The sequence below is a fragment of the Balaenoptera ricei genome, chromosome 5, assembly GCF_028023285.1.
Source record: "Balaenoptera ricei isolate mBalRic1 chromosome 5, mBalRic1.hap2, whole genome shotgun sequence".
NCBI lineage: Eukaryota > Metazoa > Chordata > Mammalia > Artiodactyla > Balaenopteridae > Balaenoptera > Balaenoptera ricei.
Window position 1 is genome coordinate 126,717,469 of NC_082643.1, and position 21,976 is coordinate 126,739,444.

Sequence of the window (21,976 nt, forward strand, 5' to 3'; positions counted from 1 at the left end):
TAAGGTAACCATATTGCTAAGATGTTGTCAATGGGCTCTTATATAGAATAGAGGATTTTACGTGGTGACCTCTAAGGTCCCCTTAAACTTCATGAACATTTGATTTTATCAAAGAAGGGCTTGGGAGCAAGAGGGAGAACAGAGAAAGAGGCACCATGAAATATGCCCAAAGGGAAAGAGAAAGAAGTATTTCAGTTCATTTGTAATATGTCACCATAGTCATGAGGTTTTGAATAATACTAAATGTGGAAAAAATGCCCTTGTCATTATTACTTCAGTCAGAGGAAAAATCTCTCCCTATTTCAGAAAACATCCAAAATAAGGCCCTACTGGATTTTGAATCTGTTGTTTTCTACGGTTCAAAAGGATTTTTTTGGAAACTGGCAAAATCATTAACTTCTCAGCTTTGAATCATTGCATAGACAGGATAAAAATATCTCAATTTACAGTGGTAGTGGTAGAAAAATTCAACAGTAAAAGAAGGTACATTTAACTCTGAAGATTAAATTGAATGAGCTATTATTCAAATAAAACTTTCCCTCAGGTATTTTTTCCTTTGAGTTGTATCACTAAGCTTTTAGAAAATAAGAAAAACTATATTAAGTATTAACATTCATGAAAATATGATACCATTATGCAAGGTTTTTTCCCTAATTAAAGCATTCATAAATATCCATGTGATACTCTCTAGCTTGTAATAACTTTAAGGATCTCTAGAATGGATGGATAGCTTACATAGTATACATAAAGATGTGTTAACATTTTGTTTTAGAAGTAAATTGAAAGGAATTGTGCTTAAATTAATAGTCAACATAAACATACACTGTATTATGGAAACCTAATACCTCTTTTGAGATTGAATGTCCCTCAAATTTATAGATCACTGGAAAAAATTAACTTCTGAAAGAGTTAACTAAATAGGACATGAAAGTCTTGATATAGAATTGGAAGATAAATGTTCCCTAAAAATGTTAGTATTTATTATAATTTCTTTGAGAAGGTGGTAAAAAAAAATTACATGGCTTATGAGAGTTTGTGGTATGGAGTTTATAATCAGTTAGAATAATTAACTTATAGAAATATTTTTAAATAGTTTAGACACTAATATTTGAGGCACAGTAAGTATAAATTGGCCCTATTTATTATTTCTGAAATGTGAGATATTTAAGATATACTTTTACAAATCCTAAATATATACTTTTATGGACAATCCCTTAAAGTCATATGCAATATCAATAAAAAGATGATATTAAGGAAACCAATCATTTCCATACATAATGAAAGAAGATAGAAAACCTGATACTTTTGCATTTAAGTCAAAGGTAATGTTAACTTGCTTAACTTCCCTGTGCTGTGTTTCCTACATTTGCTTTGCTTTCATTAAAATTAACCTCAAATGACAATTATTCTCTTTTTTTTTTTTTGTTACTGAAGAAACTTTATTCCCAGAACAAGTGTGAAAATGTCTTTTTATTGGTACTAAAAGGGAATTTTAAGGCTGTAATACCAGCTCTTTATTCCTTAAAGGGAAGCAGTTACTATAATGATGTACTTGGAGCCACACGGCTAGTTAGCACCTTCCCTCTTCTTTGGGCAACCATGAAATCTATTATGTTCCCGCAGGAGGGCAGTTTTCAATGAGAAATTGCTACATTTGTAAAGAACATATTGACCATGATGAAAAGATTTTATCCACATCTACACGATGATGACAAAATTGGACATGACTAAAAGGTTTGGGCAGCCCAATTCTCAGGAACAAAACCTAGAAACAAATGTCATGATACCCATAAAAATGCCTTGATGTGTCACAGGACACCAATCTAAGCCTTTAATTCACATTCCAGTGCAGATGGCCTCAAAGGTGTTTTGGGTCAGAGGTTTTTAATTTTTTTTTTTTTTTTTTTTTTTTTTTAGCAGAACAGCCCTTTTCTCAAAATTTTACATGGAACCCAAATATGTAAACAAAAAATATATATTGCTGGGCCAGTCTAGGTTGAAAATCATAGGATGGCAGTTCTACCCAGCAGTGGCCCCTGAGCTTCTGAAAGAATTTTCCAGGCACCATGAGATCTCATGAGCCCCCCCGCCCATAAACTCTGATACTAAATTGGAGAAGATCAGGAAAAATGAAGGAGGGGGTATGGCAATAGAAGAGACTGTGCAATTATCCCCCAAAGACTGATCACACCCTAAAGGGACTTTACAATTACTGGATCCTACCAAGTTCTAAACCACATTAGACTTAATAGCATTAATTTTTTTCCTTCAACCTGGTAAGTGGGAAGACAATTGTCCTCAAGACAATTATTCTTATAAATGCTTTCATAGTATTTATTTTTCTGCTATACAAATGGACAAAGTTGGATTAGTCTTGTCCTGTGGTATTCAAGTAAATTTACGTAGAACCTTTGATTTTCTGCATTAGGAGAAACCCTTAGTCCTTCTGTGTTTCTGGATTCAGGGTTAGGCCTCTTCCTATGAATTACTGGCCATGTTCTGAAATACCACATTCTGAATATCAACTTTATAATCTCACCAATTAAGATATCCAAAGTTTTGCGGAATTTCACTGCAGTTTGGGAAACAAAGGGGGGGGGGCATCATTACAGCCTTGTAGAGCACAGAGTAACTTGGTTATGCAACAGCCATGGTCTTAAACTGGACCACAGCCATCCCCAATGGCCATTGCCCAATATAGAGAGCCCTGACTTCATCATATTCTTGGTCCTGGTGACCCTGACTTGATGACTTTGTTTATTGTTCAAATGGAGTGTTAATCTGTCCTACTAAACAGAAGGCTTTTGTCTCAGGGGAATATGCACCCCTTAGGATACAAAAATAATTACTGTTAGTTGTGGTTTAAATATTATTGGTGAGTTTCTACTGTATAGCAATATATAATAATGCATTCAGATTATACATAAATATGCTGTAATATGCCATTTATAAACAATGATTCTTATAAATGAAAAGAGAATCTAATCGACTTGTTTAAATTATCTCAAACTTTATCTTTTATACAAGTATTACGATCTTCATAGTTTGCAGTAATAGTATTTATATTATACTTCCAAAATCTTTTTGTGAATATGAGTGAAATATTATTGGAAATAGACTTTTGAAAATTAGGAATCTAATTTTTTTTTATTTGTTGGAATAGTTGGATAGTCGGATAAACATTTTTCTTAAGATTGTAATCCCAGGAAGCTGTCCCAGACTTAATGTATGATATCCTAAGAGACATTAATAACATTTTTATTCTTTCATCTATAAAACAAAGGGGCTGGAGATTTTTAAAAGTACCCTCCCACTTCTTACATGCAATAATTTCACAATTTTACCTTTAGATATATCAAAGAAATATGTACCCCTAATTTGAGCATGTATTATAATTATATAATATTATAATATACTACATCAAAAATGTATTTCAACTTTAAAATCATGTCCATATAGAAACAAGTCCTGGGTAGTGTTGGCTGAAAAGGACAACAGGGTCAGTAGAATCCAAACTGAACATCTCTTTCTTTTGCTTTATAGGCAGCTTCCTTAACTGTGGACTCTTGTTCTGAGAACCAAGAACCAGGGTATTGCACTGTCAGTAATGTGGCAGTTTCAGATGACTGGTAAGTACAATTTTTAGTTTGATCTTTATTATTACTTGACATTCAAAATGAAATTATACCTTAACAATCATTTTATTATGCTCAGTATTATATAAAAGTTTAAGATATTTTGTCTTCTCCAAAGGGATTTTCGTACTGTAAAATGAAAAGTTAATAATTAGTCTACAAAATGTGTAAAAAGGGTGTAAAAATGAAGTGGTACAGATGAGGATAAAGTTAGAGAAAGGGAAGATGAACATAGCCTATCCTCTTTGAGAAGCTTCATGAAATAGTTGTACGTGACCTGGGTCCTGCAAAAAGGTTAGGATAAGGATCCCACCTCTTCTAAATGTATTTTCTGAAAGTTGTATGTGACAGTGATTGGCAGATATTTTTCAATAGCACCTGAAGGTGAAATACAACATTACCTCACCTAAAACATAAGTGATTTTGTTAGAAATAGTAACAAAGAGAGAAAAAGAAATAGTGACACATCATTCATTTGCTTTAATCAACTTATTGGCATTCCTTATCATCTCTGTAATGAAGGAAAAGGTAATCTGACATTAATATTAGAGTTGTCACTTGTACTGCATTTTATTTTCTTTCCGATAATATGCTCCTTCTCTAAGACTCAACATTGTTATATACACCACATGTGACTAAGTGAACATATTATTTCCATTAGTTTTGTTATTTTTCATACCCTGAAAATCTAACAATCACATGCATCCATAGGTAATGTTTGCCATTCAAATATACCATGCTTTAATACATGCCAGAAAAAGTTATAGTCACCTCTTCTTTTATTTATTTGTTTGTTTGTTTATTATTTTTTTGGCTGCATTAGGTCTTAGTTGAGGCACGCAGGATCTTTCGTTGTGGCGAGCAGACTCTTCGCTGTGGCGCACGGGCTTCTCTCTAGTTGTGACAAGCGGGCTCCAGAGCACGTGGGCTCTGTAGTTTGTAGCACGCAGGCTCTGTAGTTGAGGTGCGCGTGGGCTCAGTAGTTGTGGCACGGGGCTTACTTGCCCTGCGGCATGAGGGATCTTAGTTCCCTGACCAGGGATTGAACCCATGTCCCCTGCACTGGAAGGTGGATTCTTTACCACTGGACCACCAGTGAAGTCCCTAGTCACCTCTTCTTAAGCTAAACATTGTACTGAAATCTATTGCTTTGGTATTAATACACGTATCTTTCCTTTCTTATGCAGGACTCTTGACGTTCAGCCAAATCGAGTCACAGTTGGAGGTATCAGATTGCTAGAACCAATCCTTCAGAGGAGAGGACACGTGGAAAGCCACGATTTTGTCGGGTGTATAATGGAGTTTGCCGTCAATGGAAGGCCTCTGGAACCAAGCCAAGCTCTGGCAGCGCAAGGCATCCTAGATCAGTATGGCAACCTTATTTCTTACCATTTTAAAGAAAGACACCAAAAGTGTATGATGATTGAGCATCAAAAGATGAAATTCTTGTGCCCAAAGCCCTAAAAATACCAAATGTATTATGCTGTTTTGAATTTTAATTTTTTACTTATAGCTGTGAAATTTGGGAAAAAACAAATGGATGTGTGCGTATATGTATGCATATACCTTTTACCTTACATAGTTGTGAAGAATATATGAGTTAAGTAAGTAAATCACATTGAAAGGAACCTGGCACATAGTAATATATAAGTGTTAGCAATAATATGTACAAAAACTATTTGAAATTAAATAGTTTTACATATAAATGTACGTATTCCCTTGGCCTGGCCCTAGGCTCAACTAAACGGACACGGCAGATCCTTGCTCTTGAGGGGTTCATAGTCTCTTTAAATCCCTGATTGTTGGCCTCTAGTGCAGCCATAATTATTGCCTGGCAATATATTATATTCCCCTAGTTTAGTCACTTTTCACTTCCTCAGTAACTATTTCATGCCTGTTCTTTCCATAAACCTCAAACATCATCTCCTGCATCCTTTTCCCAGCTAATGAATTTGCTTCCTAACTTGCTCAGAAAATTGGGGCAATCGAAACAAAACTCCCCAAAGCTCATTCCTCCACATCTGCCCATGCAGCCTAGAGTCTACCCTGTATCCTATCATTGAATGAACTGTTCTTCTTCCCACGAAGACCAACCCCTTTTTATGTGATAGACTCCATCCCCCCAAACCTTCTTAAAACAGTACTCCAGCTTTCTAAAGTGTTTCTTTTCTCATTTCAATTCAGGCTGCTATTTCTCTCCCCCCCCCCCTTTTATTTTAAACTTGGTTAATCCCATTTTCACATTGTTCTGTCTTTGTCAAGTGATCAATAACCACTGTGTTGCTAAAATCAATGGTCAAGTCTCATCTTATTTGAACTTCAGCAACATTGAGAACAACGTTATTAGTTTGTCCACCAGCACACGGTACGCCCCTGGTTTTCTACTCTGATTCTTCTTCTCATCTCCTTAACCTCTTCTCTTTTGTATCTATACTCATTTTTTAAGTCATTTTTTATAGTCCTTGCTTTTAAGTACTATCGCTAAAGCTGATGACTTTGAAATGTTTATCTTAAACTTGACCTCTCCTCTGAACTTTAGACCCTCATATCCAACAGCATACGGAATATCCTGCGTGTACTTCTAACAAGTATTTCAAACTTAAGTTTGAAACTGAACTTGTGGCCTTCCTTCCTGACTTCTCCCAAACCCACTCCTTTCAGGTTTTCCCATCTCAGGTAATAATAACTCAGTCTACCCACCTGGTCAGCCACAAGTTGTAGACCACCTTTGACTCCTTTCTTTCTGACAAACCACATTCAATCCACCAACAAACAGAAGTCATGTCAATCTGCTATATTTAAAATAGATAACCAACAAGGACCTATTGTAGCACAGGGAACTCTGCTCAATACTCTGTAATAACCTAAACGGGAAATGAATTTGAAAAAGAATAGATACATGTATATGTGTAACGGAATCACTTTGCTGTACACCTGAAACTAACACAACACTGTTAATCAACTATACTCTAACATAAAATAAAATTTTTTTAAAAAGAAAAAATAAATAAAATAAAAACAGAGGTCAGTTCTTACCCTGACTTATAAGGCTGACCTCCCTCTTGTCAACCAAATGGACCAGGAACTGTAAAGAGGCATAAAGGCAGTTTATTTGGGGTCTTAGAATTGCAACTCAGGGATCACAGATTCCAGCAGAAACCAAAGTAATGTCCCACCAGAAGAAAATGGGCAGGGGTTTTTTATAGGGAAAAGAGGGAAATTAATGCAGAATTTGGGCTGGAGGGTAAAATTATTCTATACATGTGATTGGGTTATGGAGCACATCTCATTTGTTACTGGGGAAAGTTATGTTTTCTTTAGTCCAGAAAAAGTCCAGTTCTCAGCATTATTCTTTCCTTTTTGCAACTTAGCAACTATTCAGCGGTTTTAATTTAGAGTGTTCAGCAGACATCCAGCATGGGTGGCAAACGTGGAGGTCCTTAGGTCATGTCCCAGCCATTTCTTTTATTTATTTATTTATTTATTTATTTTTGGCTGCATTGAGTCTTCATTGCTGCGCGTGGGCTTTCTCTAGTTGAGGCGAGCAGGGGCTACTCTTCATTGTGGTGCGTGGGCTTCTCATTGCAGTGGCTTCTCTTGTTGCGGAGAGGGGCTCTAGGCATGTGGGCTTCAGTAGTTGTGGCACGTGGGCTCAGTAGTTGTGGCTTGTGGGCTCTAGAACGCAGGCTCAGTAGTTGTGGTGCACGGGCTTAGTTGCTCTGCGGCATGTGGGATCTTCCCGGACCAGGGCTCGAACCCGTGTCCCCTGCATTGGCAGGCAGATTCTTAACCACTGTGCCACCAGGGAAGCCCAAGTCCCAGCCATTTCTGAGATAGTTCTTTCCACACCCTTTACTTCCTCACCATTATCTACCTATTCTCCTTGCTCATGCTGTTCTGACGATATTGGCCACTTGATGTTCCTGAAACATGCAAAGGACACTTTCACTTCAGGACTTCCTCACTCAGCTCTTTCCTCTCCCTGGAATGATCTTCTATCAGATATACTTTGCTCTCTCTCCCTTTGTTTAGGACTTTACGAAAACAGATCCTTCCTTCACTGCCTAACCTAGAGATCCAGCAATCCCCTCAAAACTCCCAATCCCCTTTCTCTGCTTAATTTTCCCATAGAACTTCCTTCTTTCTAACATACTACACAATTATCTAATTTTTTTGTTTTTTGTCTGTGCCCCCCACAAGGAAAAAGAAATATTCCATGAACACATGGATTTTTTTCATCACTTTATCTCCATGCTTAGAACCATGCTTGGCAGGTAGTAGCCATTCAATAAACATTAGGTGCATGAGTTGTCTGGTGGAGGAGATGGGTATTCAGATAAACATGTGGCCCCTAGAGCACATGAACCAAAGTGTTTATTTGACCAAGAGGCTCAATTAAGAATTAATTAAAAAAAGGGGGACTTCCCTGGTGGCGCAGTGGATAAGACTCTGTGCTCCCAATGCAGGGGCCCGGGTTCGATCCCTGGTCAGGGAACTAGATCCCACATGCATGCTGCAGCTAAGAGTTCGCATGCCACAACTAAGGAGCCCACAAGCCGCAACTAAGGAGCCCACATGCTGCAACTAAGGAGCCGGCAAGCCGCAACTAAGACCTGACACAACCAAATAAATAAAAATAAATGTTTAAAAAAAAAAAAAAAAAGGAATGATCACCTCTTTTCTTTATTGTGTAAGTTGTTATTTTGTTTAATCTTCTCCATTATGAATGAGACAGGGCATGTGTTGTAGGACACCTTGTTAGATTAGATGCTCCAAATATAGTTGTAACCTGAGTTTCAAAGATTTGAGTTCATGAAAACTAAGCAGGTTCATAAAAGTTTATATCTAATTTTAACAAATTCCCGCCACCCGATTTTGTGCTTCATGCGTCTTTATTCTGTTTATTTTAGGTGCCCTAGACTAGAAGGTGCCTGTACTCACAGTCCCTGCCAACACGGTGGCACGTGTACTGATTACTGGTCGTGGCAGCAGTGTCACTGCAGAGAAGGACTGACTGGGAAATACTGTGAAAAATGTATGCAAGCTGTTTTCATCTTCTGCCAGAAATTATAGTAACCATTAAAAGTATAAATATATGAACCTAAATATGTAATTGAAGTAAAAGAATTATGTTTTGATTCTAAATATTGAAAAGATTAAATGGGCAATACTTGGTAAAACACAGTGACATTTTTTAATTCATGTTTTCACCTGAGAAAGAGTGAAATCCTTTTAGAATTATTTACTAAATATGTCCTTCATTTCCATTTTATAAATATATCACTTAGTTATTTTTGTTTTACCTATTGGAATGCTAGACAATTTACAAGGTCAGGGGCTATATTCAGGCTTTGGCTTAATATTATCTGCATTTAGGGGATATCTCTAGTGAATATGTTGTATTTGGTTGAAAAGTATAATACTAAATCACTAAACACTGAGTTCAAAACATGCAATGGCAATAAAATCTGTTATAGTTCAAGGTGATACTTAAATTTTAAATTGCAATTATTGGAATTGGCTTCAAATATTACTTTTTAAATTCTTTTATTAGTTATTTGTTTCTAAAGCCTAATTTTATTGTTATTAAGACATTAATGATGTTCAAGCCATCATTAGAGCATGGCATTCTCTAATTTCAAGTTGTATATCCCACTAACTAGCCCTAATGGAGTCTCTTTTATAAAAATTGCTTTATTTTCAGATAAGTGGTTACTGCTTAAATCATTGCACTTATCTGATCACTTTTTAAGTAGTCATTTGATTCTATTATAATATGAGAATGAATAGAAATTTATGATTAAATTGCGTATATACTATAATCGAAAAGATCTTAGTAGCAGAGTATAATTGTGTTTATTTAGGATAAAATCAAAACATGGGAAAAGTACATTGTCACATGATATTTTTTAAAGTAATGAGTATTTAGTAGGTAGGAACCCAACTATATTTAGAAAATAAAATGTCACTCACTTGAGCAATGCCTGCAGTTTTATTTTTTAGTTGAGATATAATTCACATACTACAAAGTTTACCTTCTTAAAATGTACCATGCATTGCTGAAGCCCTTTTGAGCTCATTTTCTTTATGTCCTTTCTTTAGCTCTATTAGCTATAACACACACTTTTATACTTCAGAAGTGTGAACATTTTATCAGATTATGAAAAATTATAATTACATATGATGTTTATACATGATGACAAATTAAATTCGACGTGATTATTACTACTAATAAAGTTACTTACAAACGTGAATGTTTGTACAATTCTTTGTTCAAATTTTCCATGTTAGAGGGTTTAAAGATTACAAATCATTATAACTGTGAAAACATATATGGATTTATTAATTTTAGAAACACAGTGAAACTTATAATCAAATTCTTCAACTGTATATTTTTAACATGTGGCTATCTCTCAAGGTATTCATAATGTATGTAGCATGTATCAAATATTTTAATGAATATTTTCCAAATGAATAATTATCATAAAATGTTTTCTATTTCATGGTTCCAAAATGGATTTAAGCATTTGAAATCAACTTACACAATAATTCACAAGTGGGAATTATTTTTTCAGAGGAGGATATAAGGACGCTAATTCCAAAATCTTAATATTTTCATTGTTCTTTTTTTATAATTTTTTTGTCACCAAAGAAACTCTTTAAGAAATGCCTATTGGATGCATTCATGTTTCCCTTTCTTCATTGGCTTTCAGCTATTACTCCTGACACGGCCTTATCATTAGAAGGCAAAGGGCGCTTGGACTACCACATGAGTCAGAATGAGAAGCGAGAGTATTTGTTGAGACAGAGCATCCGAGGCGCCATGTTGGAACCTTTTGGTGTGAACAGCCTGGAAGTAAAATTCAGGACAAGAAGCGAGAATGGCATTTTAATCCATATCCAAGAAAGCAGCAATTACACTACTGTGAAGGTAAGATAAAAGCTAATGGTGACTTCATTTGATTAGACCGCCTGCTGTGTCATGGTTTAAATCACTTCTCCCATAATTTCTATCCTTTTCTTCACAACGCATTAGAGTTCCGACTGAGGCTGGGCACTATTCCAATATCATCTATCTTAACTATTCCTCAGGCATTGGCCAGAGTAACAAAGAACTGAATGGTCTGGTTTCTAAACACTTTTGTTTAGAGTAGAGAGCACTGCTCTGTAGGCCAGCAAAGAAAGAATTTGTTGCAATCTATTTTGCCAGATAAAAATTTATATTGTTTTTACCCTACTTTTAAACAAAGTGAAACAAAAAAATAATATGCCTTTGAAATGGAAAAATGTGTTTTCCCAAGAATTATTCCAAACACTGTTATGTATATATTAATTGGAATGACTAGAATAAAAAATTTTTTGAAATTTTCTGGCTTTATTCTGGAACATATATTCAATTCACTATCCAGGTAAATCCTGTAAAGTTAAATACCTTTGGAATTTATAGTAAGTAAAATTTCAGTTAACTCCTCCAAATAATTTCTAAATAAATATTTTTGAAACATTATGTTTCATGATTGATTTATCATTAGGCTTTTACACATTTTTTTCCTCAGCTATAAATAAGATGCTAAACTGGTGAATAATTTCATTACATATGCATTTCCTGTCAGCTCTTAGCTTTCTTAATTTCTAAAATGATTATTCTGCTTTCTTTCCCACAAGTAAGACTTCATCTTTCAGACCATCATTTTTTTTAGTTTAGTTATATCAACTGCTTTTTTATTAATATCATTCAGTCTATTATAAATCTGCTGGTAATTTTTATATGAATTTTAGTTAATTCTTAAGAAAACAAATCCAGATTTCCTGAATTATTTTCACTTATAACTCAATATTTTGAAAATCACTGAAAGCTTAGTTCATAAAGAAAAGAGCAATATGCATAGAAAATTACTAGGTTTAATTCACATAAAATACTAAAAATAAAAACAGACATTCACCTTTGAACTTCAGCTTCTTTATTCTCAAAATTTCTCTCTGTCCATGCCAACTCAGTTGGTATGTGGCCTGTACAGAGCTCTAAATAGTATAAAAAACAATCTTTTTAAAATTCTCATAATCTCCATAGTCCAACCATTCTCAGCTGGGGGTGATTTTACCACCCCTCCACAGGGGATATTTGGCAAAGCCTGGGAACATTTTTATTGTCCTGGTTGTTGGGAATGAGAAGGGTACTGCTGCCAACATCTAGTGGGTAGAAGTCAAATATGCTGCTAAACGCCCTTCAATGCACACCACAACACCCCACAAGAAAGAACCATCCAGTCTGAAATGTCAATGCTGAGGTTGAGAAGCTCTGCCCTAATCCAGTTGGAGAATATCTTCAGGTTATAATTTTACCTCCATCGTTGAAACAAAGAGCCCAGATCCAGAATTAATAGAGTAACTGCTGCAAAACGAAAACACCTAAGTCACTGTATAACGTTATTATTCGGTGTTTATGGTTTTCATTGAAAAGTGTATTGGAAGTAAAGAAAGTAAGGAAAGAAGTAGATCACCATATTCTACCAGAAACATTTTTTATATGCATTGAGAGGCTTTGACATTGAGGTCTGCGCGTTATCTGTTAGGCTGCTTCCAAGTCCTCGTGCCATTTAAATGACATATGAAATATTTCTGTATGTTATCTCTTTAAACCAAGAGATACAAAAACAATGTGCTTGAAGAAATTGGAGACAGAATATTTTTCTTCCTCAAGGAAGAAGCTGAATGTCGACATCCATTTTTGTCACCATAAAATCTTGCATTTCCAACAGGACAGCAGCATGCAACTTCTCCAGATTTCGTTGCATTGGTAGCAAGCCCTTAGAAAGAGATTTCTTTTTCCTTGAAGGGAAAATGAGTAAAAATAATGACTAATGCAGACCAAAATGCACATTTCTTTTGTATGAAAATTTTGAAAGGCGGTTTTTCAGAGATTCAGGGGTTTGGCAGGTGGAGTAAATAGATTAAAATGAAACAGTGATTAAGAAGCACTGAATAGACAGGAAGAGAGTGACTTTTGTAAGTAAGCAAGTTACTTGGATGACAGGAATCCGATCTGCTTATCCAGGCGAGGAAGCAAGTTAGAATGGACTGTTACTTATCAGTTAGCTTATCGGTGACCAAGGCCCCTGGTTTTCTTCTGTCTTTCTTTTGGCTCAGTTTCTGACAGTTGCTTTTTCTCCCTCTCTCTCTTTTTTCCCCTTCTTTTCTTTCTTTCTTTTTTTTTTTAATTCAGATAAAAAAAGAAACTAAGGAGAGAAAATTTCAGAGAGGAAAACAAAAGAAAAGCATTCTTAAGTATAACAGCTTTTGAACTGTATTTAAAGTGTTTCACAAATCTCTCTTCTTTCATGGCACATTGGGTATCTCCATATTTGGAAATGTGATAATGCCAGATGATGGGCTTTGTTTCTACTCCAAGTCAATTCTGGTTTTTGGTGTATTGTTTGTTTGTTTGTTTTTCTTTTGAAGTGAGGCCAGGTATGCCGTACAGAGTTAGGATGATTCCGAGCCCTATAGAGTCAAAAATAAATAAATGAGCAAATCAATCTATGAATAAATAAAACCAAGCAAAAAATGAGCATGACGTTTCAAAAGTTAGGGTGGGTAGAAGAGTTAGGTGGAGTATTATTGGGGAGAAGGAGAACATGAAGAATGTTGTAATGGAAACATATATTCTTATTCATCCTACTCCATGGTATGTTCCAAGGACCTTTTCATCAGAAATTGGTCGAATGAAAGGATGACATGGTGTGATCAATTAGGAGAGAAACACAAAGCTTGTGGAAGGCTCTTCTCAAGGCTTCTTTCCAAAAAAACTCTGGCTATAACCAAAGAGGAGTTGCTGTTTTCACTGTCTGTTTCATGAGACATTGCCCATTTGATGAAATGTTATTGTCATTTAACCACAATTTTCTTTTTTTTTTTCCCCCTGGGTTCGGTACTGGAATATATTACTATCTGGAGAAACTGCTTTAATAAAATATTACATTATGAATAACTTATGTAAATGTGTTAGGCATATTTTCCATAAAGTAAAAATGAACTCATTTTTAATTCTACCAGATGTGTTTGTTGCATGTAGAAAAAGCATTTGATCTGAGTGACAAAATAAACGGATCCATCCTTTCATTCCCGTCATTTGATACGCAGTGCCACTTTATCCGCCGGCCGAGGCACCAGCTCTGTCTGGCAGTAGTGATGGGATTATGCTCTTTTCATCCTGCCGTATAAATTATTTCATTTTCTAAGTGTCTACTTAGAAAACTGCAAACTTGGGAGCTGGAAACTGGAGTTAGAGCATCCTGTTACCCGATGTTCTACTGGGCAAAGTAAAAGAAACCAAATATCCCTTAGATAAATTTTAAAAGACAGCCAAAATAAAGACTTGTCCAGATGCCTCATTATTAAGAACTCACCCTTTATTCATCATCGTGGTCATCTTAATAAATAATAAGCATGATTTTTTACGATAAAATTCCAGTGTGTAATAGATGACAGGTAAAACAATTTCTTTATGTCTTCACTTTTCCAACTGTGCTTCATTTATAGTTAATCATTGATTTCTCTTTTTGGATATAGTTTTAAAATTTTTTGATAGCTATGGGCCACTTATTAAACAATTTTTTTAAACTTGCAATTGCCATTAAAATATAAGTACTCATAAAAAGGTGTGATTTACCTATCTTAAAATTAGTATTCACCCTATTATTTATCTCAGTTGCGTTCTGGAGAATAAATCTATACATCTTGAAAAATTAGTTATAAATATAAGAATATCTTGAAAACTATTGAACCTATTAAATGTGAAGGTATATGTTACCTAAAATTGTAAAGGCATACTCTAGCACAACCAGACTCCTCAACTGTTCTCTCTGCTTTATATTGATCAATGTTTTAAGGTTTCTTGACACTTTTATTTTTATTCAAGCATATCATAGTTCAATTGTACACTATTTTTAATATGTTTCACAGATTAAGAATGGCAAAGTACATTTTACGTCAGATGCAGGAATTGCTGGGAAAGTGGAGAGAAATATTCCTGAAGTCTACGTTGCTGACGGCCACTGGCATACTTTTCTAATTGGAAAAAATGGAACAGCCACAGTATTGTCCGTCGACAGAATTTATAACAGAGATATCATTCACCCTACTCAGGATTTTGGTGGCCTCGATGTGCTCACTATATCTCTTGGAGGAATTCCTCCTAATCAAGCTCATCGAGATACTCAAACAGGTAAAGGCTTGTGTTGAGTAGAGACACAAAAGAAAGGTAAAATTGTTCCTCTAAAAGTAGTTGGATATCTGATAATGTCCATTATGAATATTCTAAGACTATCATAACTATCTTTAGAAAGTTGGTAATAAATTATTGGTCGTCACTTTCTTCAGGCATTTTCTACCAAGTTCATAACTCAGCCCAGGGTGTTTTGATCCTTTCCTTGTGTACCAAATATTTATTTATATATTCATTCATTTACTCATCCGTTTGTTCATTCACACAATACTTATAGAGCCCTGTAGGTACTTGGCATGAACTACAATGGTGGACTCTTTCCATAGAATACATGGTCCTGTAAGGAAGACAAACATCAATCAAATCATTACACAAGTAACTATATTATTTTAACCTATGGTAAATGATGTGAGAAAGAATATAGAATTCTAAGAGATTGCCAAAAACGTGGAGAAGGGGAAACTTCTCTGGAAATTGACATTTGTACTTAAATCTGAACTATGAAGATGAGGATGGGAAAGTATGAAAGTTAATTTATATTGATGGGAACTAAAGGGAAAGAAGTAGATTAAGTCAGGATCACAGAACCCAGAATATTGGGGACTGATGTCACAGATGAAACACGAAGTTGGAGAATGAAAGTTCTCCTAGACTATGTGGCAATTTTTATCTCATTCTTGGAACAATGGGAAGTTACTGAAAAATTAATCACAGAAGTATTAAAATCAGATATACAGTGACATTAAAGATCTTTCAGGCTACACCATGGAAAATACATTGGAGAAGGACAAGAGGGGACTTGCACAAATTAGCTGGGAAGATATTGCAGTGATCTACGCAAGGTATTGTGTGAGCTTGGACTAGTTTGGTGGCACAGGAGTTTAAAAGTAGTGGATAGGGAAGAATATTTTAGGAATGAAAATGAGCCAGAGTGTTGATGCTTTTGGTAAAATTCAGGAAGGTTTCTGACATTCCAACTAATGGGTAGTGCCACTAAGAGAGGAAACTGCGGAAGGGTGCAAAAAAAAAAAAAAAAAAATCTATGGGGAACATCAAGATTTTGTTTGGAGCTTTCTGAGTTTGGAGCACCTTTGAGAAAGACCTTTGGGTAGATGGGTTAGAAATCAGGAGTAGACCAGCTGGAAATACTTATTTAGGAGTTATGAGTATCGAGCAGGTAACTGAAGTACTGGGCATGGATATGATAAGCAAATAGGAGGGTGTAGAGTAAAAAGAAAGCCCAGGGCCTCACCTTGAGTAATTCTAAGATCCAATGGTTGTTTAGAGGAGAATGAGACAGAAAGGGGACTAAGCCATAGAAAGAAAACCAGGAGAGGAGGAACAAAAGTAGATGTCCCAGGAGCTCATGGAAAAAGAGTGTATCAGGGATGGAAATGACACTAGGGTGGAATGATGCACCAAATAAGAGGAAAATTGAAAAATGTGTTGCAGAGTAAAGGAGGCAAAGCATAAAAGTTAAAGCCTAGGTAATAATTAGTTCTTATATATTTAGCCTGTTTTAGAATATGGATGCTAATTCATTTGGATGTTGTAAGAAAATAAGCCAATGTAAATTATGCCCTTTTGTTAGTGTCAAGATATATTCTTGGGCTTTGTGACTGGAGCATTAGCAATATTAGCACACAAATATTAGTGTAACAAAGTCTTTCTCAACTTTTTAAAAAATCATCGCCCTCTAAGGAGCTGTGTTAGATCTTCTTTTCCAACCCCTGCCATCACTACCGCATATAATGTTAATTGAATGAGTATACTCCATTTTTTTTTATTGAAGTATAATTAACTTACAATGTTCTATTAGTTTCAGGTATACAGCAAAGTGATTCAGTTATACATATATATGTATATATATATACACACAGATATGCACATACAGATTCTTTTCCCTTATAGTTTATTACAAAATATTGAGTAGAGTTCCCTGTGCTATACAGTAGGTCCTTGTTGGTTATCTATTTTATGCATAGTAGTGTTTATATGTTAATCCCAACCTCCTGATTTATCCACATCCCCGCCCCCCGTGCCCCCGCCACAAGTATACTCTATATCTGCCCTTTGGAGGCCCACAAGTCATGGTCATAGCTAAGATTTTTCTTTTGCTCTTTAAGAAGCTATGTTCAACTCCCCCGTTGGGAGCCGTATCACCTCCATTGAGAGTGCAAGATCTAACGCTTGAAGCTATTGGCCTATTTTGGTTCTTTTTAAGTAGTTTTAAAGTAAAATTTATTTTTATGTATGTCATTCTTGGTACATAGACTATAAAAATAAAACCAACAGATAATTAAAGGAGGGATAAAACGAAGACGCAGCCTGTTAGAGCCCTTCATGAATGTTCACCACGTTTTGTTATGGAAATCTTACTCATCTGGCTAACTTCTGTTGTAAGATGCACAGATTTATTGCCTTCGAACGGGGTGATGGCGCTGGGACTGTGGTGTCTAAACTCTCGTGATGTGATTGCGAAGCTTCTCTTGGGCAGATTTGTGCAGCCTGTTAAGCCTTTGGTTTTCACTAAAACGCCTTACTGCTCCTTCTCGCCCCGGCAGGGTTTGATGGCTGCATCGCTTCTGTGCTGTACGGCGGAGAAAGTCTTCCTTTCAGCGGGAAGCACAGCTTGGCCTCCATTTCGAAGACGGATCCCTCAGTGAAGATGGGCTGTCGTGGCCCGAACATTTGTGCCAGTAACCCCTGCTGGGGGGATCTGCTGTGCATCAATCAGTGGTACGCGTACAAGTGCGTCCCCCCCGGGGACTGCGCCTCCCACCCGTGCCAGAACGGGGGCAGCTGTGAGCCAGGCCTGCACTCCGGCTTCACCTGTAGCTGCCCGGAGTCACACACAGGCAGGACCTGTGAGACGGTGGTGGCCTGTCTCGGTGTCTTCTGTCCTCCGGGGAGGGTGTGCAAGGCTGGAAGTCCCGGAGGGCACGTCTGTGTTCTGAGTCAGGGCCCCGAGGAGATCTCCCTGCCCCTGTGGGCCGTGCCTGCCATCGTGGGCAGCTGTGCCACCGTCCTGGCCCTCCTGGTCCTGAGCTTGATCCTGTGTAACCAGTGCCGGGGGAAGAAGGCCAAAAATCCCAAAGAGGAGAAGAAACCGAAGGAGAAGAAGAAAAAGGGAAGTGAGAACGTTGCTTTTGACGATCCAGACAACATCCCCCCCTACGGGGAGGACATGACCGTGAGGAAACAGCCCGAAGGGAACCCGAAGCCTGATATCATTGAAAGGGAGAACCCCTACCTCATCTACGATGAGACCGATCTTCCCCACAACTCAGAAACCATCCCCAGTGCCCCTTTGGCTTCACCGGAGCAAGAGATCGAGCATTACGACATCGACAACGCCAGCAGCATCGCCCCTTCGGACGCAGACATCATCCAACACTACAAGCAGTTCCGCAGCCACACCCCGAAATTCTCCATCCAGCGGCACAGTCCGCTAGGCTTCGCCAGGCAGTCCCCCATGCCCTTAGGAGCCAGCAGCTTGACTTACCAGCCTTCCTACAGTCAAGGTTTAAGATCCAGCTCCCTGAGCCACTCGGCTTGCCCAACTCCCAACCCTCTGTCTCGACACAGCCCCGCCCCTTTCTCCAAGTCCTCCACTTTCTACAGGAACAGCCCGGCCAGGGAACTGCACCTTCCGATAAGGGATGGAAATACTTTGGAAATGCACGGCGATGTGTGCCAACCCGGCATTTTCAACTACGCTGCGAGGCTGGGAAGGAGAAGCAAAAGTCCTCAGGCCATGGCATCTCATGGCTCTAGACCGGGGAGTCGCCTGAAGCAGCCAATTGGGCAGATTCCTCTGGAATCTTCTCCACCAGTAGGACTCTCCATTGAGGAGGTGGAGAGGCTAAACACCCCTCGCCCTAGAAACCCAAGTATCTGCAGTGCAGATCACGGGAGGTCTTCTTCAGAAGAGGACTGCAGAAGGCCACTGTCCAGAACGAGGAACCCAGCGGATGGCATTCCGGCTCCAGAATCTTCCTCTGATAGTGACTCTCATGAGTCTTTCACTTGCTCAGAAATGGAATATGACAGGGAAAAACCAATGGTATATACTTCCAGGATGCCCAAATTATCTCAAGTCAATGAATCTGATGCAGATGATGAAGATAATTATGGAGCCAGACTGAAGCCTAGAAGATACCACGGCCGCAGGGCTGAGGGGGGACCTGTGGGCACACAGGCAGCAGCGCCCGGGGTTGCTGACAACACACTGCCCTTGAAGCTTGGGCAGCAAGCAGGGAATTTCAACTGGGACAACCTTTTGAACTGGGGCCCGGGCTTTGGCCATTATGTAGATGTGTTTAAAGATTTGGCATCTCTCCCGGAAAAAGCAGCAGCAAATGAAGAAGGCAAAGGTGGGACAACTAAGCCAGCCCCCAAAGATGGGGAAGCAGAACAGTATGTGTGACCTTTGTGTGCTGGCATTATAAAAATATTAAAAACAAGAAACACTCAAACCATTGTAAGGTTGCCGAATAGGGTGGGTCACATTTGCAAAACAGGCCAGTATGAACTGGTGTTAGAGGAAAACTTAAAAATAATAACCACAATGCTGCTGAAACAGACTCAAAACAACTCTTTAATTTAAATATGTTTGGTTGAATTTCTTTTCCTGCATGCATTGTATTTTGTAACTAGTCATGTGGCATGCAGCGTTTGGAAAGGTTTTTCTTATTTACCAATGTTTGATTTGTGACTTTTAAAATTAATACCGTTGCCATTGCCGAAATGAACTTGTGCTTTCACAGTGGGGTATGTGTATTGTTTCCATTGTATTATTATTGTCATGTTTTGCATTGCAAGATCCTTGAGGTTTAACCCATCTTTGTAAAGTATAGAAAGAGCTCTCCTATCCTTGAATGAACGACTAAGTATTAACACTTTTCAGAATTATGGATTCCGCATTCGATGTTGCTCGGAAATGTCTGAATATTTGAATATGTTTGTCATGACAGTGGGTACTAAAATTAAGTCATTTTGTTCAGCACTTTAGAACTTTCTTACAAAGTTTTGTTAAAAATGCCGAATCTTTTTTGTAAACAATTTTGGTCTTCTGACTTTCATGAGGCTTCCACTTGGAACAAAATGTTGTCCCCAGAACTCTGCCGCTCTCCTGCTGTGGAATGATGTCCTAGCAGCACTTCTCAGAGACACTTTTAAAAGTTATTTATTGAAAAATGTTCTATGCTTTTAAAATTTTAAAGAATCAACCTAAAGAAAGCCTATGATTGGACTTAGTTTTCAGCCATTTAACATTTACCCCAAGTACCCAGTTTTTATAATTTATATAAAGTCAAATTTCAACACTTCTTAACTTTCTGTCATTTTGTAGACCCTTTTTTTAATACTGTGTAAAAACTTTTTTTTACACCGAAGCTGTGTTTTTGATACTGATATTTTCCTATGCTGAATGGTTTTCTTACTTTCAGGGAAGGTAAGAAAATACCTTTTTTACATTTGTTACTTATGTAACGTTCATATTTTTCACAGTTTGATATTTGTAACATACTGTATGCTTTCTACTTTTAAATGCCAACGATAGAATTAAAATATTTATTTAAAATACTTTGCAGTCATAGTGTACTATTAATTTTTCATTTTCCCATACTCTTTCCATGCCCAATTGAGAAAAGTCTTTACTTGTCAATAGGGTATGACAAATTGAATGATAAATGGGCAACATCATTATCTTTTAAAAAACATGAGTATGGATAATTGCCAGAACAGATATTTTAAGGTCGCGTTAGTGCATTCCCACATGTCAGAGTTCTTGGACTTCCCTAGAGCATGATGAGTCTAGACTAGGTTGGACCTTAGGAGACTAACTTTGTTGTGAGCCTGGTTTAAGCATTCTGGCAAAAAATGCTTGGAAGTTCCCCCTAGATATGTTCACTAAAGGCCAGCTTTGGGCCAGGCTTATAATAATAGGAGTAGCAATGAATTAAAGCTAATTATGGGAAAATGTCTGGGTCTCATTTTCTCCAAGGATGCAGCCCCAAATTTTCCAAGTCCAGTCGTGGGTAGGAAGAATGACAGCGAAAGCTCTGTAACGCATACCTGTGTTTAATTTATTGATCACTCTGCTGCATAAATTCTAAACAAATTTTACAGACTATCTTAGCCAAGACAAACCCCTGTTTTCACATAGTCACCCAAGAGTGAAACAATCCAGGAGAAGAGACTAGCCCAGAAGAAATCCAGTGGTGTATAAATAGTTACATCTGAAATAACAGGACTTCTGCAAATTATGTCACAACCTCAGCACTTTTTGTAATTAAGTATCTGCCCCACACCTAATATTTGCTGAGAATATTATCCTCTACCACTAGTTGCCCCATAATGAATAGAGGTTTTAACCGTATGTAAAAGTTCTCAGTACATAAAATATGAAAAAGCTTTTAGTAAATAAAATATTTTAAATTAGTAACAACAGATTGAGATCTGTGGCAGAATTATTGATAGAAAATAAAATGTGGGTATAATTTAAATTTTATAGTATTCATATAACACAATTTAGGGACTGAGTGTAAGTTGCTAATCTAATTTGGGGGGTTTTTTTGGTCACCTGCAATAAGCCAACATATTTTAGTATTTCCTATGAATTTTAGGATTATGAATCTATGCACCAAATATGGGAACATGTTGATAGCTTTGCATAACTCAAAACAGGACACATTTTTCTTTCTGAGAAACTCTGAAGCATCTCAATGTCCTCAAGAATATAAACTCTATAATTGAGAACAGAGCTAAAAGTAAAATGATAGACATGATTATAGCTAAGGGTTAAGGAGAAGGAATCTGATGCCAGGATTCTGTATTCTAATTCTCTAGGAATTCTTTGTGAGATAGAGAATTACTATTCCCTTGATTAATCAATCCCAGTTTCGGCATAAGATAGAATTTTTATTGGAAAATTTCTAGCCTTTGGTTCTTCTTTAAATCTTTTCCATTGAAGCAGGAACAATACTTGTACAGCAAAACAAATCAGAAATGTATGCAATGAAATTTTCACTCTAGATGGAAATTAATCCTTACCGAAACAGTGACATGACATAACATTACTGTAGTGGAATGGGGATTGAAGACAAAGTGACAA

General features: G+C 37.1%; 1 protein-coding gene across 1 annotated transcript in view; it reads left to right on the forward strand.

Annotated features, from left to right (window-relative positions):
* FAT4 (FAT atypical cadherin 4) overlaps positions 1–20,269 on the forward strand; it is a 170,621-nt gene extending 150,352 nt beyond the window's left edge. Inside the window, exons 12-17 of the mRNA XM_059923561.1 lie at positions 3,544–3,629; positions 4,823–5,002; positions 8,546–8,670; positions 10,349–10,566; positions 14,598–14,859; positions 17,424–20,269. Coding sequence (XP_059779544.1) covers positions 3,544–3,629; positions 4,823–5,002; positions 8,546–8,670; positions 10,349–10,566; positions 14,598–14,859; positions 17,424–19,288 — 2,736 coding nt within the window. The 3' untranslated portion in view covers positions 19,289–20,269. The remainder of the gene's footprint in view (positions 1–3,543; positions 3,630–4,822; positions 5,003–8,545; positions 8,671–10,348; positions 10,567–14,597; positions 14,860–17,423) is intronic.
* Positions 20,270–21,976: the final 1,707 nt, after the last annotated feature.